The 22,604-nt window shown below is 34.9% G+C and overlaps 1 protein-coding gene across 1 annotated transcript; it reads right to left on the reverse strand.

Annotated features, from left to right (window-relative positions):
- Positions 1-391: 391 nt before the first annotated feature.
- Positions 392-21,250, reverse strand: LOC149803555 (eukaryotic peptide chain release factor GTP-binding subunit ERF3A-like). The gene is made up of 7 exons (XM_089953946.1): positions 21,096-21,250; positions 20,618-20,711; positions 18,043-18,123; positions 16,047-16,148; positions 7,282-7,353; positions 4,832-5,093; positions 392-3,120 (listed from the first exon to the last, which is right to left on the reverse strand). The coding sequence occupies exons 1-7, from the start codon at positions 21,248-21,250 to the stop codon at positions 3,077-3,079; spliced, it is 810 nt and encodes a 269-aa protein (XP_089810072.1). The 3' UTR covers positions 392-3,076.
- Positions 21,251-22,604: the final 1,354 nt, after the last annotated feature.

Genomic DNA, 22,604 nt, shown 5'->3' on the forward strand with positions numbered 1-22,604 from the left:
ATTTTGAACTGCTTTCTTAAATTAAGTTTTGAATGGTGGACACAACACATTTTAGAAACAAGATTAGTATATTTTGCCACAAGTTTAGCTATGAGATCTCACTGAAGAATTCTATCAGTAATATAGCTTTCAATATGCAGGACAAGTCTTCACATATCTGTGCTGTAGGTAAAGAATGACTAGATTTTCATATTAAACAAAATCATATTTTGAACACTGCGCAACAAAATATGATATCTATATTTAAATAGATTACTACAGACAGTTTTGCAATGATTATCAGCAGGCTGGATCCATTTTGTCTGAGATGTGGTGAATGGCAGGTCTTTTTGCTCAGGGTAACCACTTGTTTATATTCCAAAGGTATCACTGTTAGAATTAAAGAAAATCAAACTAATTTTTTCAAACTAGATAACCCAGTACACAGCATTGGTTTTTCTTGATTAAAGCGCAAGTTTTACGAACAATCAAAACTAAGTGCTTGGCAGCTTTTTCTAGAGATAAATGACTCTAACGCAATGTACAAATAAAAGCTACTTTAATCAGCAGTCTCACACCGGGTAGGCAAGAAATAATTTTCACCTGCTGGAAGAAAAATTAATCATGTACATGTACCAACAGAATCCATTTTAGAAGCTGAAAGCACTGCTACAATTAAAATAGAAAAATTCCATGCTCATATTACAGCCAAAAGGCCCAATCTCTAATCATTAAGTGCATCATCCTGTGTCCTCTATTTCAAGACTGGTAACATACTTGATAAATTAGGGGTCAGAGTATTATACACCCTGACAGTGTTTGACATTCCTCTATGTAGGCACAAGTATGGTATCGATGACTCAGGAGATTAATGAACCAAGGATCTCAATGACCTGGGCCTGCAGTTTTGAACTACATTCACTTTGAAGAAATCATTTTCTTATTGGACTTACCATGACCATAACCTCCGACTTTCAGACCCAAGAATCTATATTTTTTTTAATGCCCAACACACATGGCAGCCACAATGTTTGCTCAAGGAACTACTCTGCAAACCCAATTTTCTTTTAGCCACAATAAGTCTTTTTCATACCTTAAGTGCATATCCTCCACAACTTTGGTCAATAAATGACTACAAGTCAAGTTCTTTTAAAAAAATTTTTTTTTAGGTTTTTTAGCTTTACTTTTGACAATAGGTTTCTTTATTACCTAATCAGCAAGTCATCTACAAAACTTCATTTCAAGGGCATGGTTAAGAAAAAATACATTTTGGTGCAGAAACCATTTTTCTTTTATTCAAAGACCCTGACCCATGATTTTTTGAACTTCAAAATTATTAGGCTTCTTCATTACCTCCAACTGCAAGCCATACACAAACTTTGGTCCAGTTCTACGATTTAAAACTAATGTTATTAAATAAAAACCCTTTTTCTTTTTTCAGTTTGTGACCTTGACCTTTGACTCAAAAACTAATACACTTTTCCCTTACCTCAAATATAATCCATCCACCATGTTTGGCCCATGCATATTTAGAACCAATATCACTGTGAAGAAACGATTTTTCTTTGTTCGGTCAGTGACCTTGACCTTAAATAAACTTTTTCCTTACACCATGTACAAGCCATGTACCTAGTCTGGTCTGTGTATATGATATATAGCTAATGTCATTGAGCAGAAAGCATTTTTCAGCCAAAGTGAACCTGGCTTTTGGGCCCCTAAAATTTGCTCTTTTTTTTAAAAACTCCCAAGTGCAAGCCGTCCAAGTTTGGTAACAGCAGATGTTTGAGAACTCAGAAATTCAAGCTGTTGTGCAAAGTGAATCTGGTAAGAGATGGCAGCATAACATCTAATAAAAATCCTAAAACACAATGTTCATATCAAAGTCAAGAACACACTTACTTTCCTGAGAATGGCCAAGAATGTGATGTAATCAATATTGCAGTGGAAAAAAAAAACAATGCTTACATTGCAAAAAGCCATCCTGGATACTTCTGTTGTATTCTTGGTGTTCTATTACTTTTTCAGAGTTAAAACTCACTATTGATGTGGTTACTGACCTATGCTTTCATAAATTGAACACAAATATTAATTAATTGCATCATTTTTTTCAATTTTTAAATGACAATTAAATGTCTACAGCGAAGCAGTATGAACAAGTTACAGAGCCATCAAAAGAAGGATGCTTCCACATATTAATCATCTTGAAACTGTCCGTTTTGACTGAAAGGAACTCAATTAGTCAAACCTTATTTATACACATGTATGCCTAAAGGCTTTGTCTACACAGGCAACCAAAGCACATGACTGAATCTATGACCATAAATACCTATTTAGTGGTGTAAACTCAAGAATATACAATATTCTGCAGCAAAATAATAAATACTGCAAGTAACAAGATATCCTTAACCTTATCTATTTGTATATCTCTTTTGATATTAATCACTTATTTATACAGAATTAAGTGCATGAAGATTGCCTAATTTTGCTCATTTATGTTAGTTGCATGTACGTGATGACATGCTGAAAATGTTTAAATGAAAATAAAGAAATACAAGAATTAAAATTTCAGTAATAAATTACCTCTACAACATGTTTCAAATCACTGCAAATAGAATTAGATAAAGACAAGATTAGAACCATTAATCCATTAAATATTCAACGGTTAATCAACTGCCCAGAGATTTTTAAAAGTACAGTTATAAAATACATGTACACCTCAAAATGTACATACATACACAATGTTGGTATACAAGTGCAATATCTTGTGAATAAATGTCATGTGAGCTGGGTTTGTGCATGTCAGTACTTCCCAGAAAGTTGATGGTTAAATCCACAACATTGCACACTGTTCATCATTCAAACAGTAACAATACATCTCTACAAAATGTAAGAAATATTTCATGTTTCCACATGAAGGAGCTACAGTAAGAAACGATGACATTTATTCAACAGTGAAGACAGTCAGTAATCAAGCTCATGCCAAAAATCAATGATGCTAAGGAAAAAGTTTCTCCCGAAATCCTGAAGCATGTGCAAGTAATCCATTCTTGCATTCAGCCATAATCAATTATACTCGAACAACAGATTCAAAAGTGTCTTATTCTATAACTTTTAGCACCTTCCCAATGGCTACTGTGCGACCTGAAATAAAAGAAAGAATTAAGATTACACTCAATGTGTAAACCAAATTTTGTTATAAATTTCAAACAATACAAATAATTTATGGTTAAGGAGGCAAGTCAGAACTAATTGCTTTTACTGTAAAGACCAAAATGTGGACACTTTCAATATCAATTATTTGACTGTTCTTAAAAACTTACTATGATTCATATGTATACAGGGTCGATGGTGCAATGCCATTTTTATAAAAGAGCAGATATACAACTATTAAGTATATAACTCACTAATGATTATACTAAACCATACAAAATCTGACAAAGACAATGATGTTCAACCATGTCAGTGTCATAAAAGATGTCAAGATATGCTAGCAATAACTTGCAGTTAGTAATGAGAACGTTTTCAGTTTACTTCTGAAATCCAGCTTCCCCACCCATGCTTTATGTTCATTCAGTTCCAGTCCAATTCACCTACCCTTTAACTCTTTACATTCTGCAAAAACTGAGTACTCTAGCTGCTGAGCCTGCTAACAAGTCTGCATTATAAAAGCTGTTATGCTTCTCACTAATTTGCTTTCTGCACATTTGTTAATATCAATTACTAAAGACATTATTTCCTTTCTAAATTTGATACGGAATAAATTTAAATCCTTAAATTTTCACTTCAATGAAATTTTATTCCTAAAACAACAGTCAGTCTGTGTCTTTTTGTTTTCTAAGCATACATTCTGATCATCATGATTCATAATTAGAGTCACTTAAATCTGAATGTCCAATCCTTCATATTGAAAATCAATGCAATTTGCAATGTCATCACTTTCAAATCCTTTAAAAAAAAAAACTTGTATCTGAATCAACAAGGTCACCATTTTGTCTCTCTCTACTGTGTCTGACCTCATTTAAAGTGGGAATTCCATCTGAAAACATTACCAATAATTTCAGAGTACATCCATTTGGTTGTAACTATCATTCTCTGCCAATTCCATTTCCCCACTATTCCAGAATGTGTAATTAACAATGTTTTCTATGACATCAAATTTCTCAGCTATGATCACAAACTCGTTCATTCTAATTGCTTTAACCTTTCCTTCTGAACTGAGAATGACCATATTTTGCACTTCTGCAACAACCAATTCCTTCACTGGCAATTATGCCACCATCAAACTAAAATGTGTTATAACACTAAATGCTGTTCACAAACAAATGAGTTCATCACATGATCAACAGTTTAAAGACTGGTACCCTTTCAAAATAGAAGAAAGACCATACAGTAAATAATGAAAAATAAAATGGGAACAATTTTTTTCTAGTAAATTGATGTATTTGGTATTCTGCATGACTTTAAAAGATATTTATTGGGACAGGGTCTCATCATCAGTCTCTGAAAACCCTCTTTAAAACATCTCAAAAGTCTTTCCTGATATCTGCTACTATGTCTAGTAAAATAACCATCTGTTAGAAGACATTCAAGTGAGGTAATTACCTTGGTTTATGGCATCATCATCATTTATATGAAACCTATTTGCAGAAAAGAAATGCAAGCCTATTTAAAATTTTACTTCTTGGCAACTGATCTTTCACTAGCCCAGAAAACATTTTAATAAGGAATTATTTTTTAAATTTGCTATGCAGTTATCTTCACTGGCAAGATGGATATAATTTGTTTCTTTCTTCATTCTCTCCATTTTTTGACAGCAGAAAAATGTAATAAATGTAATTACTTAGACACATACCTTCATCCCTCAATGTAAATCTTCCCATTTGTGGAAACTCTTTGAAGGTTTCCATACAGATTACTCCTCCATTGACTTCAAGGCGTGCAATTCCTATCTGGTCTTGTTTTATAAACTTGGGATTTAATTTAGTTTTTTCTCCAGTCTTCTTGTCAATGATACAAATAAGTGCTTTGATTGTAACCTCCTCCGCACAGCTGTGGATGTGCATCACAGCGCTGTACCCAGCACAGATAATTGATTTGTGTTCCAAGATCACAATCTGCAAAAAGAAAGGTATGGATTTATTAGGTGTGAGAGTATTTAAACTTAAACAGATTTTGCCAGATCACTTTGGCACTTTAATGTACCCTACATCCATGACTTACAATACTGAACAACCTATTTGGCATTAACTCTAAAAACTAAAAGAATGACCTTACTCTATGGCATGGACAGAATATATATATATATATATATATATATATATATATATATATATATATATATATATATATATATATATATATATATATATATATATATATATATATATATATGGACATTAAAACAACAAGAAAGAATAGAGGCATACTGATCTCTCCCCATCCACCAATCTCAATGGAATCAGTCCCATTTTTTCAAAATGTAACATTTTTTAATAAATTGCATTTTAGATATACTATAAAGATCCACCTTAGGTGACATAAAGCATTATTTTAAGCTAACAATAAATGCCAAGAAGAAATGTCCTATGTAACCAGTGTAATCATTACATCGCTCACCTCTGCTTTAGTTAGTCACTATGAACATTATCATGCAAAAAACCAACCAACAGACTAAAGTGATACTGACCCCTTTCCTAACCAGATTTGTTGGCAATTTGTTATCTTTACAGTAGAACTTTTAATCAACTTAAAATATGAACTCTGAATTGGCATTATATAACCAGTATTGTGCTGACAGCTCTTCCAACATATAAAACGTGAAACTTCTCTTGCTAAATAATAAAGACTTGTGCAACCAGTGTTCCAACATGTACTTGCTAATTTGGTTTCCAATCTGATCTGTGGCTGTGGTCTCAAATTCAAAGTTGACATTTTTATAAATATTGTTGAAAAGGATTCCAAATTTTGTTACAAGTTTAATAACTAGACCCCATCAAATGAGAATCATGCTCTAATGGCCAAAAGAATTTCCAAGAATCCAAAATAAAATAATCCAGTCCTAACACTAACCTCTTAATGCTGAATGCCTAGTGAGGCAGCTGTTAGTACCATTTTTGTAAGTCATTGGTATGACTCGGCCAGGGTTCGAACCCACGACCTCCTGTTTCCGAGGCGGACTCTCTAACCACTAGGCCACCGGAGTGGTCAAGACAAAGTGTATGAATATGGATAAGACAGTGTATGCATATGGATAAGACAAAGTGTATGCATATGGATAAGACAAAGTGTATGCATAGGGATAAGAAAGTGTATGCATATGGATAAGACAAAGTGTATGCATATGGATAAGACAGAATGTATGCATATGGATAAGACGGTGTATGCATATTGATAAGACAAAGTGCATGCATATGGATAAGACAGAATGTATGCATATGGATAAGACGGTGTATGCATATGGACAAGACAAAGTGTATGCATATGGATAAGATACCAGTCTTATTACAAAAAAAGATGGACAAATCTTGTCGATATTATCCTCAACAATAAATCATTTTTATCTCAACTCTCACATCCAAAAATATTTAATGATTTTATATGATAATTTTAGGTTTTTTTTTAAAACTCTGGTCCAAAGTCGTGGTTTTTACAGTTAAAGTTAGAAGAACTACTTTGATTCTGCATTCTTCTAGGCAGGCTGAGTCCCACATTTCCTCTTTGCCAAGCCACTATCGAAACACTGTTCTATCCAACAACTGTCTTTTCTCATGTTCAATCTTTTTTTTTCATTCTCTCAGATGAACCATCACTTTTCTTAACAAGCTATAATTAATTGTTCAGATTACACTTCAAGACAAAGGACTGGAGAAAAAAAAAACAAGACAAAGGGCAGGATGAAAAAAACTAAGATAAAAATCAGCTTGCAGAATACTTAACCTTCGTGTCTCAACTGTTGCACTGAGTAGTATCTTGCTGTATTACAGTTGTCTTTAACTTGAGCTTACTATGCACATGCTGGTATGATGAAACAACTGAATTTATATATAGTCATTACCTTCCTTGTCATCACTATTACAACAAAAGTGCCAACACTAACTACATACACGTAGTTCCTTTACCCAACATATAGTTATTTACTTTGTACATGCAAAGTATACATTACACATTGTAAAAACAATATAACTACTGACTATATAACTACTGACTATATAACTATTGATTTTATAAGTTTCTCTTATAACATGAAACTTCATTTAAAACTCGCTGCATTTTGAAGATGCAAGAAACAAAAAGAAAACTCACCTGAGCATCAAAAACCTTCCCTGTGTGACAAACATTATCAACTGGGCACAGCACAAAACCTGATGATACATCCTGAAAATAAATTCAGATAAATGTTAATGTCAGAGCCAATTTATATGTAAAAAATGTAAACTTAAAACCCATGAATAAAACCAATACAACAGACAAAATACCACAACTAATGTTCTTAAATCTTCCAATAATGACTGTTCCCATTTTTACTTCATTTTAAAAGCCATTTAGAGCGGTTCATGTTGACAATTATTTTATATCTTCCATACCTAAAAACCTTATACAAAAAGTCATTGTTCTTATAAAATTGGATTATTTATTCATTATTCCCTTTCAAAGTGTAAATCTAGAGATATGCCCTGCTGCTCCACTTCAATGTCACCATTTATCTTTTAACAGAATCTTTCACGTTTCATTTTATGTGTGCTACTCTTCTTTTTGGTTGATCGCTAAAACAAAATTTGAATGACACTGTGTTTTTGCAATTAATACTTCCATACCCTCTAAGATGGGACGAGTTTATTCCAATGTTCTACTTCACTTTCATTTTCCCTCTAATTATTGTCGGTATATGTCTAGATCCAGTTTCAATGTTTAGAAGGATTTGTGATTATTTAATTGCTTGTAATGTCCTGGGAAGAAAATTCAGAATAAGCAATCTTGCCAAGCTTTTTATCATAACTTCCCAGTTGACACATAGTATTAGCAGACTTCCATTTTCTACATTTTTCATCCAACAGAAATTTACGAAAGTAACAACTTCTTTCTTGCTCCTTTTGATTACAATTTGTAACAATATTTTGCAGAAGAAAAAAAGCAACATACTTTAAATGACTTTTTAATCAATACTACACTTCCATGATAGTCAACAGCCAGTTCATTCTGGTATGCAAAATATATCAAGAAACTGTGCTTAGGGAAAGGGAGGTACTGCATTGTACAATCTGACACTATAATTCTAATTTAGCACTAAATCTCAGCAATTTTGGTGGGAATTTATTTCACTGGATAAGGATGCTTTCAGGTGGCTGAGTGTCTAAAGCACTTGCCTTTACAGATCACTTGCACATATTACCTCTGTCAATGCAAGTTCGAGTCTCAGGCCAACGTCGGTATGTAAGAAAGCTTGCAAGCAACTTCTCATCGGTCAGAGGTTTTTACTGGGGTCCTTCTCCATGAAATATAATGGCTGGCATGTACAAACCTTCACATGGTAAGTGAATATACTAAACCTGAAAAAGCTACTTAAGATTTTCTCCATATTGTAAAATTTTAAAGAGAGATTGTGAAAAGAAAAATTTCATACTGAATTACTATGCTTAAAAGGGAAAGAGTTAGGTCAAAATATCATCCGAATTTGTGAGAATTTGTTAAATTTTCTCTCTGGCAGACCTGGGGAAGCACTCTTCTGGATGACATAATAGGCAACTAATGAAGGCAGAAGCTGCAGGGGCTGAGATTATCATCCTGGACTCGTGTCAAAGAGGGTGCAAGATTGAATGCTATCATCGGATCAGCCTAGGTCAGCTACAGTGGTGGGTCCATGGGCAATGCGCTTAACTCCAACTGCCTTGGCACTGGTAACCTACTTGTGTTGCTGTGCCATTAAACACCAAACAAAACCTGACACAAATTTTGAAGTTTTCCAAATCAGATAGCATCTGAATTTTACAGTATTGCTAACGTATATGATGTGCCTAAATGCAGATCAAAAGCTTTGTTACTCTACTTATTGTTATTCTACTTATATGAAGCATACCCCCCTCCCCGGATCTAAAAAGGTCATGGTAATACCCCCCCCCCAGTATTTTCCATGTTTCAAAGGTATTCCACCAAAAATGCTGGAGGAAAATCACTGAAATGGTCTTATTCAGTACTGATTTTTTTTCTTTTTTTTTCATCATTCCTTATCAAAAGATACAAGTGGCAATAACACTTTTTCAAAGGTAACAGAATGCATGATTAATTACATGTACCAATCTAAATTATACCAACAGTAATAAAACTCAGTAATTATTGTAAATATAGGAAATTTACAAGAAATTTTCAAATTTTGCTAGGCTTATGTTTCTTCTTCCCTCATGTGCTCCTTAAATTCCTTGGTTGAAATTTGATTATTAAAGGGCAGGATCTGTGTATTTGAAGGTCTTTTAAAAAGGATGCAACAACCAGTAAGTAGCTTTTAGTGTACTGTTTTGATTTTGTCCTTTTAAGAATGTAGTACTGCTAAAATGGCAGCAGTGTTAACTTGTCATTTGATTTTCAGATTTAATTTTGAGCAATAAAGTATAATAAGGTAATTATTTTAATTGACAACTTCTGAAACCTGTCAGAACTATTTGCAAAATAAATCTTTCTGGTAGACTGGGGATTCATCACATTGCTATCAGATGTTAAGTATGGTAACTTCTTGGATATGTGGATAATAATCAGCACATCATTTAGTATAAAAAAAGAATGACCCAGATAATGACAGCAAAGACAGTTCATGTTGGAAAAGGAAAGTCACTTCAGCCATACCCACTCAATGGCATGTCAAAACATTGTCCAGTGAGTGTAATCAGTGCTCTGAGCAATTCAACTTCTGTAAACAAAGACCTTCACAATAAACAGTCTTAGCTCTGGGCACAGGTGTATTGCCTTTTATGATCATAAAAATATTGAAATTAAACTAAGCACACAAGTACAGATTGGTGAGAAAAAGGCCAGGCACTTGTAAAGAATGACCTAGCGTGGGAAGGAAAAAATTGCCCAGCACGTGGGGAAAGAACAGCATGGCAAGGTGCAACTGTAAAATGATCCAGGGAAAAACAAATTTTTATAGCTGGTTTCAAACAACATCATGAATAGTACCTCCTACTACATTTAGAAATGTCTAAAAGCAAATGGTTTCACAGTTGAGCAAGAGTTCCTTTTACAGAAGCTCTAATAATGTCATAGTCCTATTTTCTGTTAATGCAGATAGTGTAGATTCGACTTACTTCAAAAAGGTCAAGACCATCTTAATGTTAAAATTGCTGCCATGTTATCATTTGGATTCATGGTTTACACATCTTTAGATAGTAATTTTCTCAGGAACTTTAAGAACTTCCAAAAGAATTCCTGGAGTTCTTTATCACTGCACACACACGCACGCACATGCACACGCATGCACACACACACACACACACACACAATTTTATATAAAAAAATGCACTGATGCTCTACTGGCCAAAACAAACTTCCAGGAATCCAAGATAAAACCATTTCTGCATTTTTAATTGGTGACCATATTACATTCTTATATTTGAGTTAACAAGTTCACAAAATAACTATTATTCAGAACAAAACTCTTTAACATGACCTTTGGCTTTGAACTTGTTATCATGGATAAAGGATTGACGAATTGTCTCTGACAATATCAAGATATAACCACATGCCATGTTTGCTTTAATCTGAAAGTATTAATTTTGGGGAAAAAAAAGAACCCCAATGCATTCTTCTGATACATCCACAAACAGAGTCAAAAGATACAAATCCATTCATACTCGTTTATGTTATCATGTTTACAAATCTGAACAGCTAAAACCAATTCACGACCTTTGATCTTAAACTCCATGTCAGAGTAATGACTACCAACTTGTTCACTGGAACACAAGTAAAAATGTTAACTTGTTTATGTTCAAGTCCCTGTGTGTTTATAATCTCAGGTATGGTATGGTTTTTAAAACTCCTTCACAAAAATGCAGTATTATTAGTGGTCAAATGTTCACAATATTCATTCAGAAGTAACTGAATATTGCAAGAAGAGCTTTAATAACAAGCCAATGTCAATACCACTATTAATGCACAAGCAGTGACAGAAGACCATCATTTTCAATAGAACAGTTACATATTGCTATAGTGTTTCTGTGATAATCCAATACCAATATGACGATTTAGGAGATGAGTCCATCGAAAGGACTGATGCTCTACTAAATGAAAAGAAATACTGGGAAGTCATAATAAGACCATTTCTTCCTTTTAACTAGCGTGTTGAAACTATTTTTTGATATGCTTCAGCAATAAAATAAAACTGAAATTAGCTCTTGTGGTGGACATATTGGATTAATTTTGACGTTTTCATTCAGGACCAACAAGGCATCATGCAGACAAGATTTTGGTCTTCCATAAAAAAAAAAAAGCTGAAAATTTTGTACGGGGGTTTGGGGGTCCTCCCCTGATGGGATCTTGAGGAGCAGTGCCCCTAATCCAGTTGGCTGAAGGACCCCGACCAAAAATGCATTTTACACTCATAAAAACTGCTCCTTGTGCAATTTATGATCATAAAACAAACCAAAATAATCATTTGAAAAACTAATAAACTTACCAAAAATGTTCAACTTTACTTCAATAATTTTAAAACAAATATATTGTCACAGGAATTTGTACTCCAATACTATTGATGCTGAAGTTATTTCATGTGCATATCAGTGTTAACATCGTAATTACAGACCTGTTTACCCATTCATTTTCTTCTCAGTATTTTAAGCAATGCCTGTCAGTATTTTTAGAAGGCAGTCAATATTTTCATTCAGTGTTTCTAGCATCTTAACACAGCACACATCACCTGTGAAACAGGACACAAATAGTAGACACTATAAATACACTATAATTACCATTATATAGTATTGCACGACATACTGACGATACAATATTCTACAAATAACTCCTGGTTTGTAAAGACACCCAATATTCAGGTAACTCTTGTGTTCTAGGCAAAATCTGCAGATATTGACCATTGACTTAAACATGTTTATATTATAGTGATAAAAACCACAAAGGAATACCTCCACACACCCAAATTCTTTGTTATTTACCTCTGTCACTTTCTCTAGAAAATGTTTTCTCAGCTTCATACATATCCAGAACATTTCAAAAAAAGCCAAATCTCTACATTTTACATGGTTAAGGAAGACTTAATACAAAACATTATGATAGAAATTTTTACCACCACCCATCCTCTCAGAAAATAATAAGTTCATCTAGATAGGTGAAGGCAATTGTATTTATTTCATAAAATCTGGTATCAGCTTTGTTAACATATACAGTAACAGATTGCTTCTAAATACCGTGTGCAATTTTGGAATGTGGGAACATATTTTTCATTGCTGCTGTTAACTTGTAAGTTCTACAATGTAAGACACAGCTTATATTGTTTTTGTTTTAGTGTTTTTCTGATGCCCACAACATAAATATCAGCATCAAGGTCTTACATGTAGGACTATTAACTTGTCAGCTGTGCTCAATGACAAATTCATATTTACGATCAACTCACATAGAATCGCCTCAGCACGTGTTATTTGCCTTTGAAATATGTGTGGATCACTGACTTGCTTTCCCTTCATCATTGAGAAAACATTTCTATTTCCCTTCACTAATGATTTCAATTTTGCACGATTTTCTGATTCCATGTGCTGTGAACCGTCATTCCTTCCACCATGTGCACAGGAAAGGTTTAAGGCATGGCCAGAGTATTACAGACTGGTAGAAAATGCTGCTCCATTTTCATCATCAGTTTCATGCTGAAACTTTCTCATCAGCGACAATTTTCTTTGTTCAAAAAACCAGATGTTGAGAATGTAAAAATCAGTGATGTGGCACAGACTGGACATGGATGCAGAGTGAAGAGACAATACGGCGAAACAAAATGGGATAAAAACACTTCAAAATTAATTTTAAAAATATTTCATCCTCAAATCGTATTTTCAGATCAATGATCATATGACCGTACTGATGGAGGTTATTCCGTACAAATACGGTAAATTACGGATGGGTAAACAGGTCTGTAATTAAGTCATAATAATTTGTCAATTTTTGCAGCAAATGTACTATACTTCTCTCTTTTCATAACAAATCTGTAAAATAAACACCCAAGTATATAAACTATATACAAATAATCACATACATTCACTTGTCTTTTTCTCCAGTGGACACAACCTGTTGATATGCCAGTCCAGCTTTTTTTGTGCTTTGGCAAAGATTTCTTATGCCTTCCTTTTTGTTACCACTAACTTTTTTGGCTTAATGTGCAATCGTTTCTTTTCATTCTCAATGACAACCTTTTTTCTTTCAAGCTGGTGCTTGTATTGGCAACATGCAGTGTGCATGTTCTGACAGAGGGCTACATCTGTTCTCTCATGCAATAAATCTTCCTTCTTAAAGTAATTAACTGCACTTTGTCCAGATGCCTTCTGAGCTTCAATTTTTCCGTATGCAGCATTTACTGTAGGTGCTGTTCCAAACTCTTCCAACCACGATTACCATAATTCAGATCTTTTTTGCAGAGGTCACAAAATGCCAGTCCTCATGCATTCAGTTTTCTTATAAATCAAAAAACTAAATTTCCATCAACTTTCTGCTCCAGCCATTCCCATTTCCATATATTTTTAAACCTTTATCTACACTTTTTGTGTCATGGCCTCCCTCAACAACTCTGGACAACATGTTTTGCAAACATGCTTCTTCTTTCCATTGCCATCAGTTTCCATTACACAAAGATTCATTAGATAAATTTAAACCTTTGACCAATCAGAATACTTTTTATGAGAGTCGTGTGCTAACTAATATGGAACAAATAATTTAAATGGGTTGTTGCGAAATGAGACCAGACAGACTGTTTTAAAAATTCAGATCGGAGATGATATAAAAAACAGACTATATCTAGTAAAATCTGATTCAAGTCGGCAGAAAAGTGGACTTCAGCTTTAAAACAGAAAAATCATGTCTGATCATAACAAGATTTTCCATTGTGGTCATATTGGCTATCAGAATGGCACCATTTTTATTTAGTACCAACCAGACATCATAAAAAGTCTTTTGATGAAAGCACATTTTGATATGACCAGCCATAAAGAAGCAGTTTTCAAGATGGCCATTGTGGCAGTTTAGAAACTGGATTGGCACCATTCATTTACAACCAACAAAACATCATAAGAAGTATTTCATTGAAAACTCCAGGCCAATATGACCATTCATTTAGGAGAAATAGTGATATGAAGATTTTCATGGTGGCCACTGTGTCTGGCATATTAAATGTCTGAATGGCACCATTAGGACCAGCTAGACATCGTAAGAATTTGTGCAGTGAAATGATCGTCCATTCTGGAGAAGTGACTATATTTTCAATATGGCCTCTGTAGTGGCCATAATGGACATCTGATAGTTTCATTTTGGACCAATTATGCACAACCAGTCTTCTGGTGAAAACTTCATGGCAATATTACTCTTCACTCGCGAGGATTAGCAATAACAAGATTTTCAAGATGGCTACTGGACATAAGATTGTCACTATGTAATGTGTCCTTAATGATCTCGAGTTCAGTTTCAGAAACTATATTTTCAAACACCATGGTCTACAATGAATTCATGCTACATATCAGCTTGACGTAATCTTTCTCTCTCTCAATTCATGTGGTGGTGGTTATTGCTGAACTGAATATTCAGATATTTACTGCATCATTTCTGTATGAGTGTGTTCACTTTTTATGTGCATAGCATGTCACTCAAACTTTGAGATAGCCCCCCCCCCCATGTAGTATCACTTAGAGACCATACTATGCACATACAAATTACATGCGTCTCTGTAAAGTTGGCTACCCAACAGGAGCCAAGTTTTTTTTCTTTATCAATATTCACAAAACACAAGAGATTAAATCTTGGCAACAACAAGAGTCTCTGAAGCTTGACATACTTAATAATAAGATCTGCCAAAAGAGGATTTGAGCCAAAGGACTGACCTTTTGGAGAATTCAAAAATGTCTGAAGGGTAGTCCAACAACCTTCGACTGCTGAGACTGAACAAGATCTTTCATCATAAAGGAAGAGTAGACAATCTGCTACTTCTGCAAGAAAGAGGGAGCTAGGCTGTCATAGGCCTAGATGCATAATGTCTCATGGCCTTGACAATGGAGTCAGTAACCTTGCTAGAAAACTTTGCCTGGCATAATGATCATTTAAGATAGGTAATTGGGAAGGTGGAGAGGACCAATATGAAACAAGAGTACCATAGTGTTACGAAAACGATTTCTTCCACATAGGTAATATCGTGGGTTGGTTGATCAGATGGTCAAGAAGATCGTTGAACCAAGACCTTTGAGGTCACAGAGGTGATATCTGGATAATCTGAGCTTTGGATGTCTCAACCTTGTAAAGTACCTGTGCAATGAACCTGAAAGGGAGGGAATGCATAAAATGGACAGTTGATCTTACCTCAGGCTGAAGGAGTCCACTGCAAAGTTTCTTGTCTAAGGTTGGGAAAACGTACATGGAGGTTTGATGGGTTTCACTACAAACAAGTCCACTAGAGGTTTCTCCAACAGAATGAGCACAACCTCTGCAACTGTTAGGACTACCTTGCCTGTTGTGGACAAACTGTCCATATTTCCTTTCTTGGAATGTGACAAATGAGTATAATTCCCTTCCAACTCTGCTCAACACAGAAGGTTCCAGTATAGCACACCTCCTTGTTGTCTGAGGAGACCATAATGCATGGTCAATACAGAGATTTAAAGTTGATTAAGATTTGTACACTGTGTGAGGTAGCTGTTACAGAATCATGGTGTCAAGTAGACAACCAAGACAATGCATTTAATGAAGAGCATCATAATAGTTATGTTGCTTTGCAAAGAACTAACAAGTCAAACCAAATCTGGTCTGATAGTAAGATTATTTTTTTCTTGTGGTCCTAACAAATAAATCGGTACATTTCAGTTTGCTTTAGTAATGCTGCTTACCTCTTCCTCTATTCCTGAAACCTTGATTTTGACATTTTCTCCTGGATTTGCAGAGTCAGTTTCCTCATCATCAGACCATAAAGTCATTACTTTCACAGGCATCTGACAAATATATTTAAAATTATATTTGGCACATAGCAAATGCACATATTCTTTTAACTTTCAAACTGTAAATAAAAAAATAACGTAAGAAATTTCAACAAATAAATTGTGTGAAAAGTGCAAGTTTTACAAATGTGCATGTTTAATTTTTGCCATTTTACAATTGTCCAACAATCTGTGGTCCAATTTGCATGGTAAAAGTTTCACAATTAGTGATGAGGTCAACAAAATCACAGAACTGAAACCATACTGACATTTTCCCATGTCTTTCAGTTAGGATTTTGGGAAAAAATCTGATATATAGTAAATCTGTATATAAATGACAGTTTGGTATAGTTTTTTTCCCCTTCTGAAAGTAAAGGAAAAAACATATTTTAATATTGTATTTTGTACATATTACATGCACATACAATTTTATTTCTTCCTTTCATTATTAATTCAGTAGAGAATGTCTTTACATTTTTATTTCCTAAACAGTAAATGCTAATGCAAATGAAAGCTCATATTTTTTCCTTGAACAACAAGAGTCACTTTTCTTGTAAAGCCTGCCTTTGAGCTAGCAGGAAAGTAAAAACAAACTTTGTCACTGAGCAAGATCTAGCATGGACAAACAAACAAACATGCACATTGACATTAAAGTGATTGCTATGCAATGAATATATGGAGTAACTTGGTTTAGCAGCTCTATATAATGAACACCTGTTTATAACATATTTATGAGTTCCTTTTCTGAACTTCTTTATGATTTACAACTTCAATATATAACAAACATTTCCACAAATCATATCATCCCTTAAGTACCTTTAATACATATATTTATGACAATGCCACATAAAACTGTCAATATTTATGCATTTATATATTTATCTATATTGCATGTGGAGGCCATGTGCCTGACAAATACCAAGCTCAAGGTTACAGTGCACAGAAAATTCAAGTTTTTCATTGACAACTGCCTACAGTGTGTGTGTGTGTGTAAAATGCTCATAAGCTTAATGAAGTATAAAAATTGCTTGAAATAACTTTTTACTTGCCCTCTGGGGTCAATTAGGTCTGGTTTTCAAAACTATTTTTAAAAAAATGAAGATAAATTGTTGCTCAGATCTGCATCATTATCATTCAGAATCAAATAATTGTTCGGAATGAAAACCTGCAAGAGCAGTAGGCTATGACAAGGTACTGATATGGTTCTATAGTGCCAAGTCTGAGGTCAGATGAATACCATTTTCATTCAAAACCAGCTACATACTGCTACATCATTTAAAGAAAAAACCCCAAGACATATAAAAATTTTTGTTACAGCCATCAAATTAACGATTTTGGCAGTTGAAGTAGCACTGTTTCAATACAGAAACAAATATAGACGGCAAGAAACAATAATTTTAACGAAATTATGGTAGCCATTCGTTTAGGAGAAGCTGTAAGGAGATTTGTCTTATTCTGGGATGTTACATTGGCATCATTTTCATTTAGGCCAAATTACATACAGGAAGAAGTGTTTTCATTTAAAAACCCCATATCCTTTAAAGATGTTCAGTGGTAACAAAACTGCTGGAGGCATGATCAGCACCAATTTTTTTTGAAGCAATTTTAAAACAAGTCTTTTAGTGAATCCTAAATCGAGTGCCAATACTGAGATAAATAACTTTATTATTGATAATATAAAATACTGACATTGAGATTAGCCTTGGGTATGGACAGACATACATATGGGCATAAGGATGGACATGCATGCCAATGTGATTGCTATGTCCAACTTTCACCAAGGCAGGTTCAACGTAAATATTATTTAAAATTGCATTTGATGTCACAAAAATAAAACAAATTTCAACAACCGTGTCAAAAACTTCAAAACGAGACAGGGTTACAAGACTTAGTAGGAAAAAAGGCTTACTCTGTTGGGCATGAGGAGCAGTGTCTGGTTCCGACTTACTACACCAGACTCAACCTTTCCTAATAAAATAGAACCCATATCCTGAAACATAAAGAACATAGTGATAGAACAAAGCACAATATTACTTGCTAAACCAATACAATACTGTAGAAAGCTGCCTTATTCTCTTCAAAGAAAGTTGAAAAATTGTCATAGTATTGACCCAGAGATTTTGTTTCCCAAATGACTGGATTGAAAACCTTTTCTTCTTTATAGGTAACCAGCATGTTCTTAAACTGCATGTCGCAATAATTTTATTTGAAAATCACACCTATGTAGCTTTCAATAATCAACATTCTGTTCATCAACATCCTCTGAACTGTAATTAAGCAGTGATGTTCCAATAAAATTTCTATTAACTCTGGCAGAGGGTTGTGCTTTTCTATCTAGCTGTAGATGAATTCGCTCTTGTCATATAAAATCCATTTATTTCCAAGAGGGCCTAAGACATACAGCTATGTGGATGCAGCCATTTAGTATTTGGTAATTTAGTCAATACCTTTTCGAAACAACTCTCAAAATTGTAAGAAACCAAGATTACATCAATTTTAGAAAATTATAAAACATAGACTTTGACATGAACTTCTTTCTAAAGCAGTCATTACTTGGCTCCTTTATGTCTGTGCTTGTTGCTATTCCTACACAAGTGCCAAACAACTCATTGTAGCTACACAGTAGTCCCCCTCTTGAAAGGCCCCCCTGACTAGCAGCCACCCGCTCCTTACAGCCAGAATCCATTGGCACCGATGAGTTTGTGTTCAAAAGTACCCCTCATGAAAGGCCACCTGGCTAAAGCGACCAGCATATTAGTGCAATAATATAAAATTTACCCCTCACAAGCGACCACATTTTATTTTAATATGCATCCAGAACCAGTATTTTATTCATAACGTGTGTTAAGTAATCCGATTTCTGTTTTCCAATGTCAGGTTTTCGTTACTGAAAGAAGTTGTTGACTAAAGTACATGTACCACTAAGGTTAATATTATATCATTTATGCCTCAAGAGAAGCCACATTTATTCCATAAAGTCGAGAAAGACTCAAAGAGCAATGATCCTTGCAGAAAACTGATGTCGGATCGTGAAAGATAAGGAAACAATTCTGCAGAAGTGGGAAGGTGAAATGGATGGAGAAAGGAAGATTGTTTGAGCCAGGAGATGTTTGTATCCTGATTTGAATGAAAAGAAAAGGCAACAATTTTGTAAGTTGAATTGGGATACGACAACTTTACTGCAAGTAACAGATGGTTGCACAGATTTCAAGTGCATCACAATATTAAGTGTTCTGCCCTTAGTGGAGAATCAGCTGATGTTAATAATGAAGTTGTCGAAGATTGGAACAAAACACTAACGATATATGCAGGGGATATGACAGCAAGGATAATTTTGCGACGAGACTGGTTGTTTTTTTTTTGACTGTTACCAACAAAGTGACAGATGATGTGATCTGTAACATAATTATAAAGACAGTTTTAAAATTAGATCAATGTTTATTCACAACATTCTTTTGAAAATGATGAAACAGTTTGTTTTACATTTATCTCACATTATCTCACTTCCCTGCTGCAATAGGGGTAACCTTATAAGAGAGGGACTACTGTACTACAGTCATGTCTAAAATCTCGATATTAATTTTGGTCAAGGTATGTGACCCAGAACAAATGAATGCAAAACACTTAAATTGAAAGCTGATGCAGAAATGTAAAAATAATTATTAGCTTTTTAGTGTGTGTGTGTTCTTGTTTTTTTTTAACATAGCTTTAACAATTTTGCAGTCATATTGCTACGATGTCTGCAGGGTGGCAGTTTATAGTGATGTCTAGCACTGGGGCATCATGCTGCAGACATGTAGCATGATGTCCCACCCAGTCACATTATCCTGACACTAGGCCGACCAGTCCTAACACTAACCTCATAATGCTGAGCACCTAGTGAGGCAGCTGTCAGTATCATTTTTATAAGTCTTTGGTATGACTCGGTTGGGGTTCAAACCCATGACCTTCCGCATCCAAGGCGGACACTCTAACCACTACGCTAATGAAGCAGTTGCTTTCAGTATTGGCCCTTGTAAAAAAAATCCAAAAATCCACACATAATTCCAAGAAATGTATTGCATATAAATAAGACACAAATACATACATAATTCCAAAATTTACTGCAGACTCCACCAGAATAAAAAATATAACCTTCAACACTTCTGATCAAAGAGTACTACGGGGAATAAAGCTACTTGCATTTATGGGCCAAAATTCTTTGGACTGGTGCTGGTCCTATAAATGGTATATTGTCAACACAAGTTCTGTCATTAATGATCCATTCGTATTTTTCTTTCTAGATCTTCTTAACTCTCATTATCACATGTGTCTTCTTTCTTGGGTGTTTGTACCTTTACCTCAAGCTGGTACCACATAACCACTATTGTGCTGAGGTGCTGTAAAAAGCTACCATGTACATATATTCTTCAATGGGTTATTTTAAGATCTCCGCTGCTGAAAATTCCAACAAGACTTCACCAGTATGTGATGCAAACACTTACTTTATATCTATCTACAATTGGTACTCGGACTGGCTGGTCTTGTGCTCTGCTTATTGGTGGAAGACCGTCAAGGTAATCTATCAATGAAGGTCCTCTAGAGAAGACAATAAAAAGAATTTTTTTTAAAAAAGTCATAGACAAATATAAGCTATACTGATTTAATAAGGAAACTCAATTTATAAGAATATCTGTAAATCGAAATGGAATTGTGCTCTACAGTTTGATAAGAATTTCCAGGAATACAAGACAAGACCATTCTTCCTTTTAACTATCGATTGTTGAAACCATCTCTGACATTCTACATCAAACACAAGATCGTTAAATTATCTGCTGTCATGGATATACTGGATGTCAGATTGGTACCATTTTCATTGAGGACTAACAAGACATCATTTAGGACCAATAGGACATGAAACAAAGTCTTCAGGTGGAACACCCACGTTGATATTATGTAGGGTTTCTTTGGAGTAACAATAACAAAAGTTTTAAGATGGCTGCCTTGATGGTGATACTGGATATCAAATTGGCACCATTTCCATTTTGGACCATCTGGTCATCAGGGATCTTTTGCATAATATCAATACGAACACCCAGCAATAGCAAGACATTCATAATGGCCATTGTAGCAGCCATATTCAAAGTCAGATCAGCACCATTTTCTTTTACAACCAACAAGATATCATAAGAAGCCTTTCAGGAAAAAAAACCCATATTAATATAACCATCCATTCAGTAGTAATAGGGATACAATTTTGAAGCTGGCTGCTATGGTGGCCACAATGGATGCACAAGAGGCATCTCTTTCATTTATGACAAATTAGACACCACAAGTCTTCTAGAGAAATATAAATTTTCTTTCAGGAAAAGTAGTGATAACAAGATTTTCAAGACAGCCGCTGTGTTGACTATATTAGATATCAGATTGGCACCATTTTAATTTGGGACCAATTGGACATCACAAGAGATATTTTAGTGAAACTCCCATATGGATACAACCATCCATTCAGACCAGATTGTCAAGATGGAAATCCTCCAAGTAGTTAGAAGTAACGACAACAAAGCGGTGATAACGGCTGGATGAAAGACATCAGATGACAAACAAAAGTCAATCCCGTGAGCTCTTCTACTCTATGGCCAGCCAAGCTAAATGTGTTTGCATACCAACAATTATATTCAAATTATTCTCATTTCAACTAATACCAAACAGCTTAGATGGAGATACATAATCAACAACATTTATGCTGATTTAAGTGTCAAACCTGCAAACAAAATTATGATGCAGACCGGCTTGTTGTAACAGGAGTTCTCCTTCATTTCGTTGTTTGGCTTGGTCCGATTTTTTAATAGTTTTCCAGTCTCTTTTCCATTCTGCCGTGTCGTTCTTGTTGGCATAGGTTCGTCCCACCACAATAGCCCTGGCTAAACACATCTGGTCTTGAATGTTGTGAATTTGGACGAGGCTACGCTTAATGCTGCGAAGGCCGTTCACAAATATCACTTTTTTGCGTTGTCCAGTCCCTTGAGGAGGAGAGACGTGGGTCATGGACAGGGTAGCTTTTCCATCGGTGATGTCAAATTGGTCATTGGATTGTTGCACGTGTTGAATCTTGTCCATGACTTTGGAAGGGGTCAATTCTGCGGGACTAGTAAATTCGATCCAAACAGGGGATTTCAAACCGTCGTGTTCTACGGAAAGTCTCAAGCGATCGTATTCTTCGGGTTGACATTGTCGCTTGAGTGTGGTGAGCAAAGAATCCCACATCTCGGTGATGAACCCTTCTGCTTTCTCCAAGGGTACGTCGGCCTTGAAATCTTTGAACTTCACCCTGTAAGTGTAAGCCGTGGTTCTAAATTTTCTAGAGGGGCGCTTTTCCGTCTCTAGAATGTGATAGTACTTTCCAGGGTTGACTGGTGAACTTGGGCTAGATGTAGACTCTCTGGGTTTGGATTCTGGTTCACTCATGTCCTCTTCAAAATCACTGGCATG

Source organism: Sinohyriopsis cumingii, chromosome 3, assembly GCF_028554795.1.
Source record: "Sinohyriopsis cumingii isolate HCF-2022 chromosome 3, ASM2855479v2, whole genome shotgun sequence".
Taxonomy (NCBI): domain Eukaryota; kingdom Metazoa; phylum Mollusca; class Bivalvia; order Unionida; family Unionidae; genus Sinohyriopsis; species Sinohyriopsis cumingii.

Excerpts from the sequence above, each read along its gene's own strand:
- LOC149803555 (XM_089953946.1), bottom strand. The coding sequence starts at position 21,250 with ATGGCTGCTACAATGGCCATTATGAATGTCTTGCTATTGCTGGGTGTT. Across the intron at positions 18,124-20,617 it reads CAATTGTAGATAGATATAAA|GATATGGGTTCTATTTTATT; the intron begins GTAAGTGTTTGC and ends TTTATGTTTCAG. Across the intron at positions 5,094-7,281 it reads GGAAGGTTTTTGATGCTCAG|ATTGTGATCTTGGAACACAA; the intron begins GTGAGTTTTCTT and ends TTCTTTTTGCAG.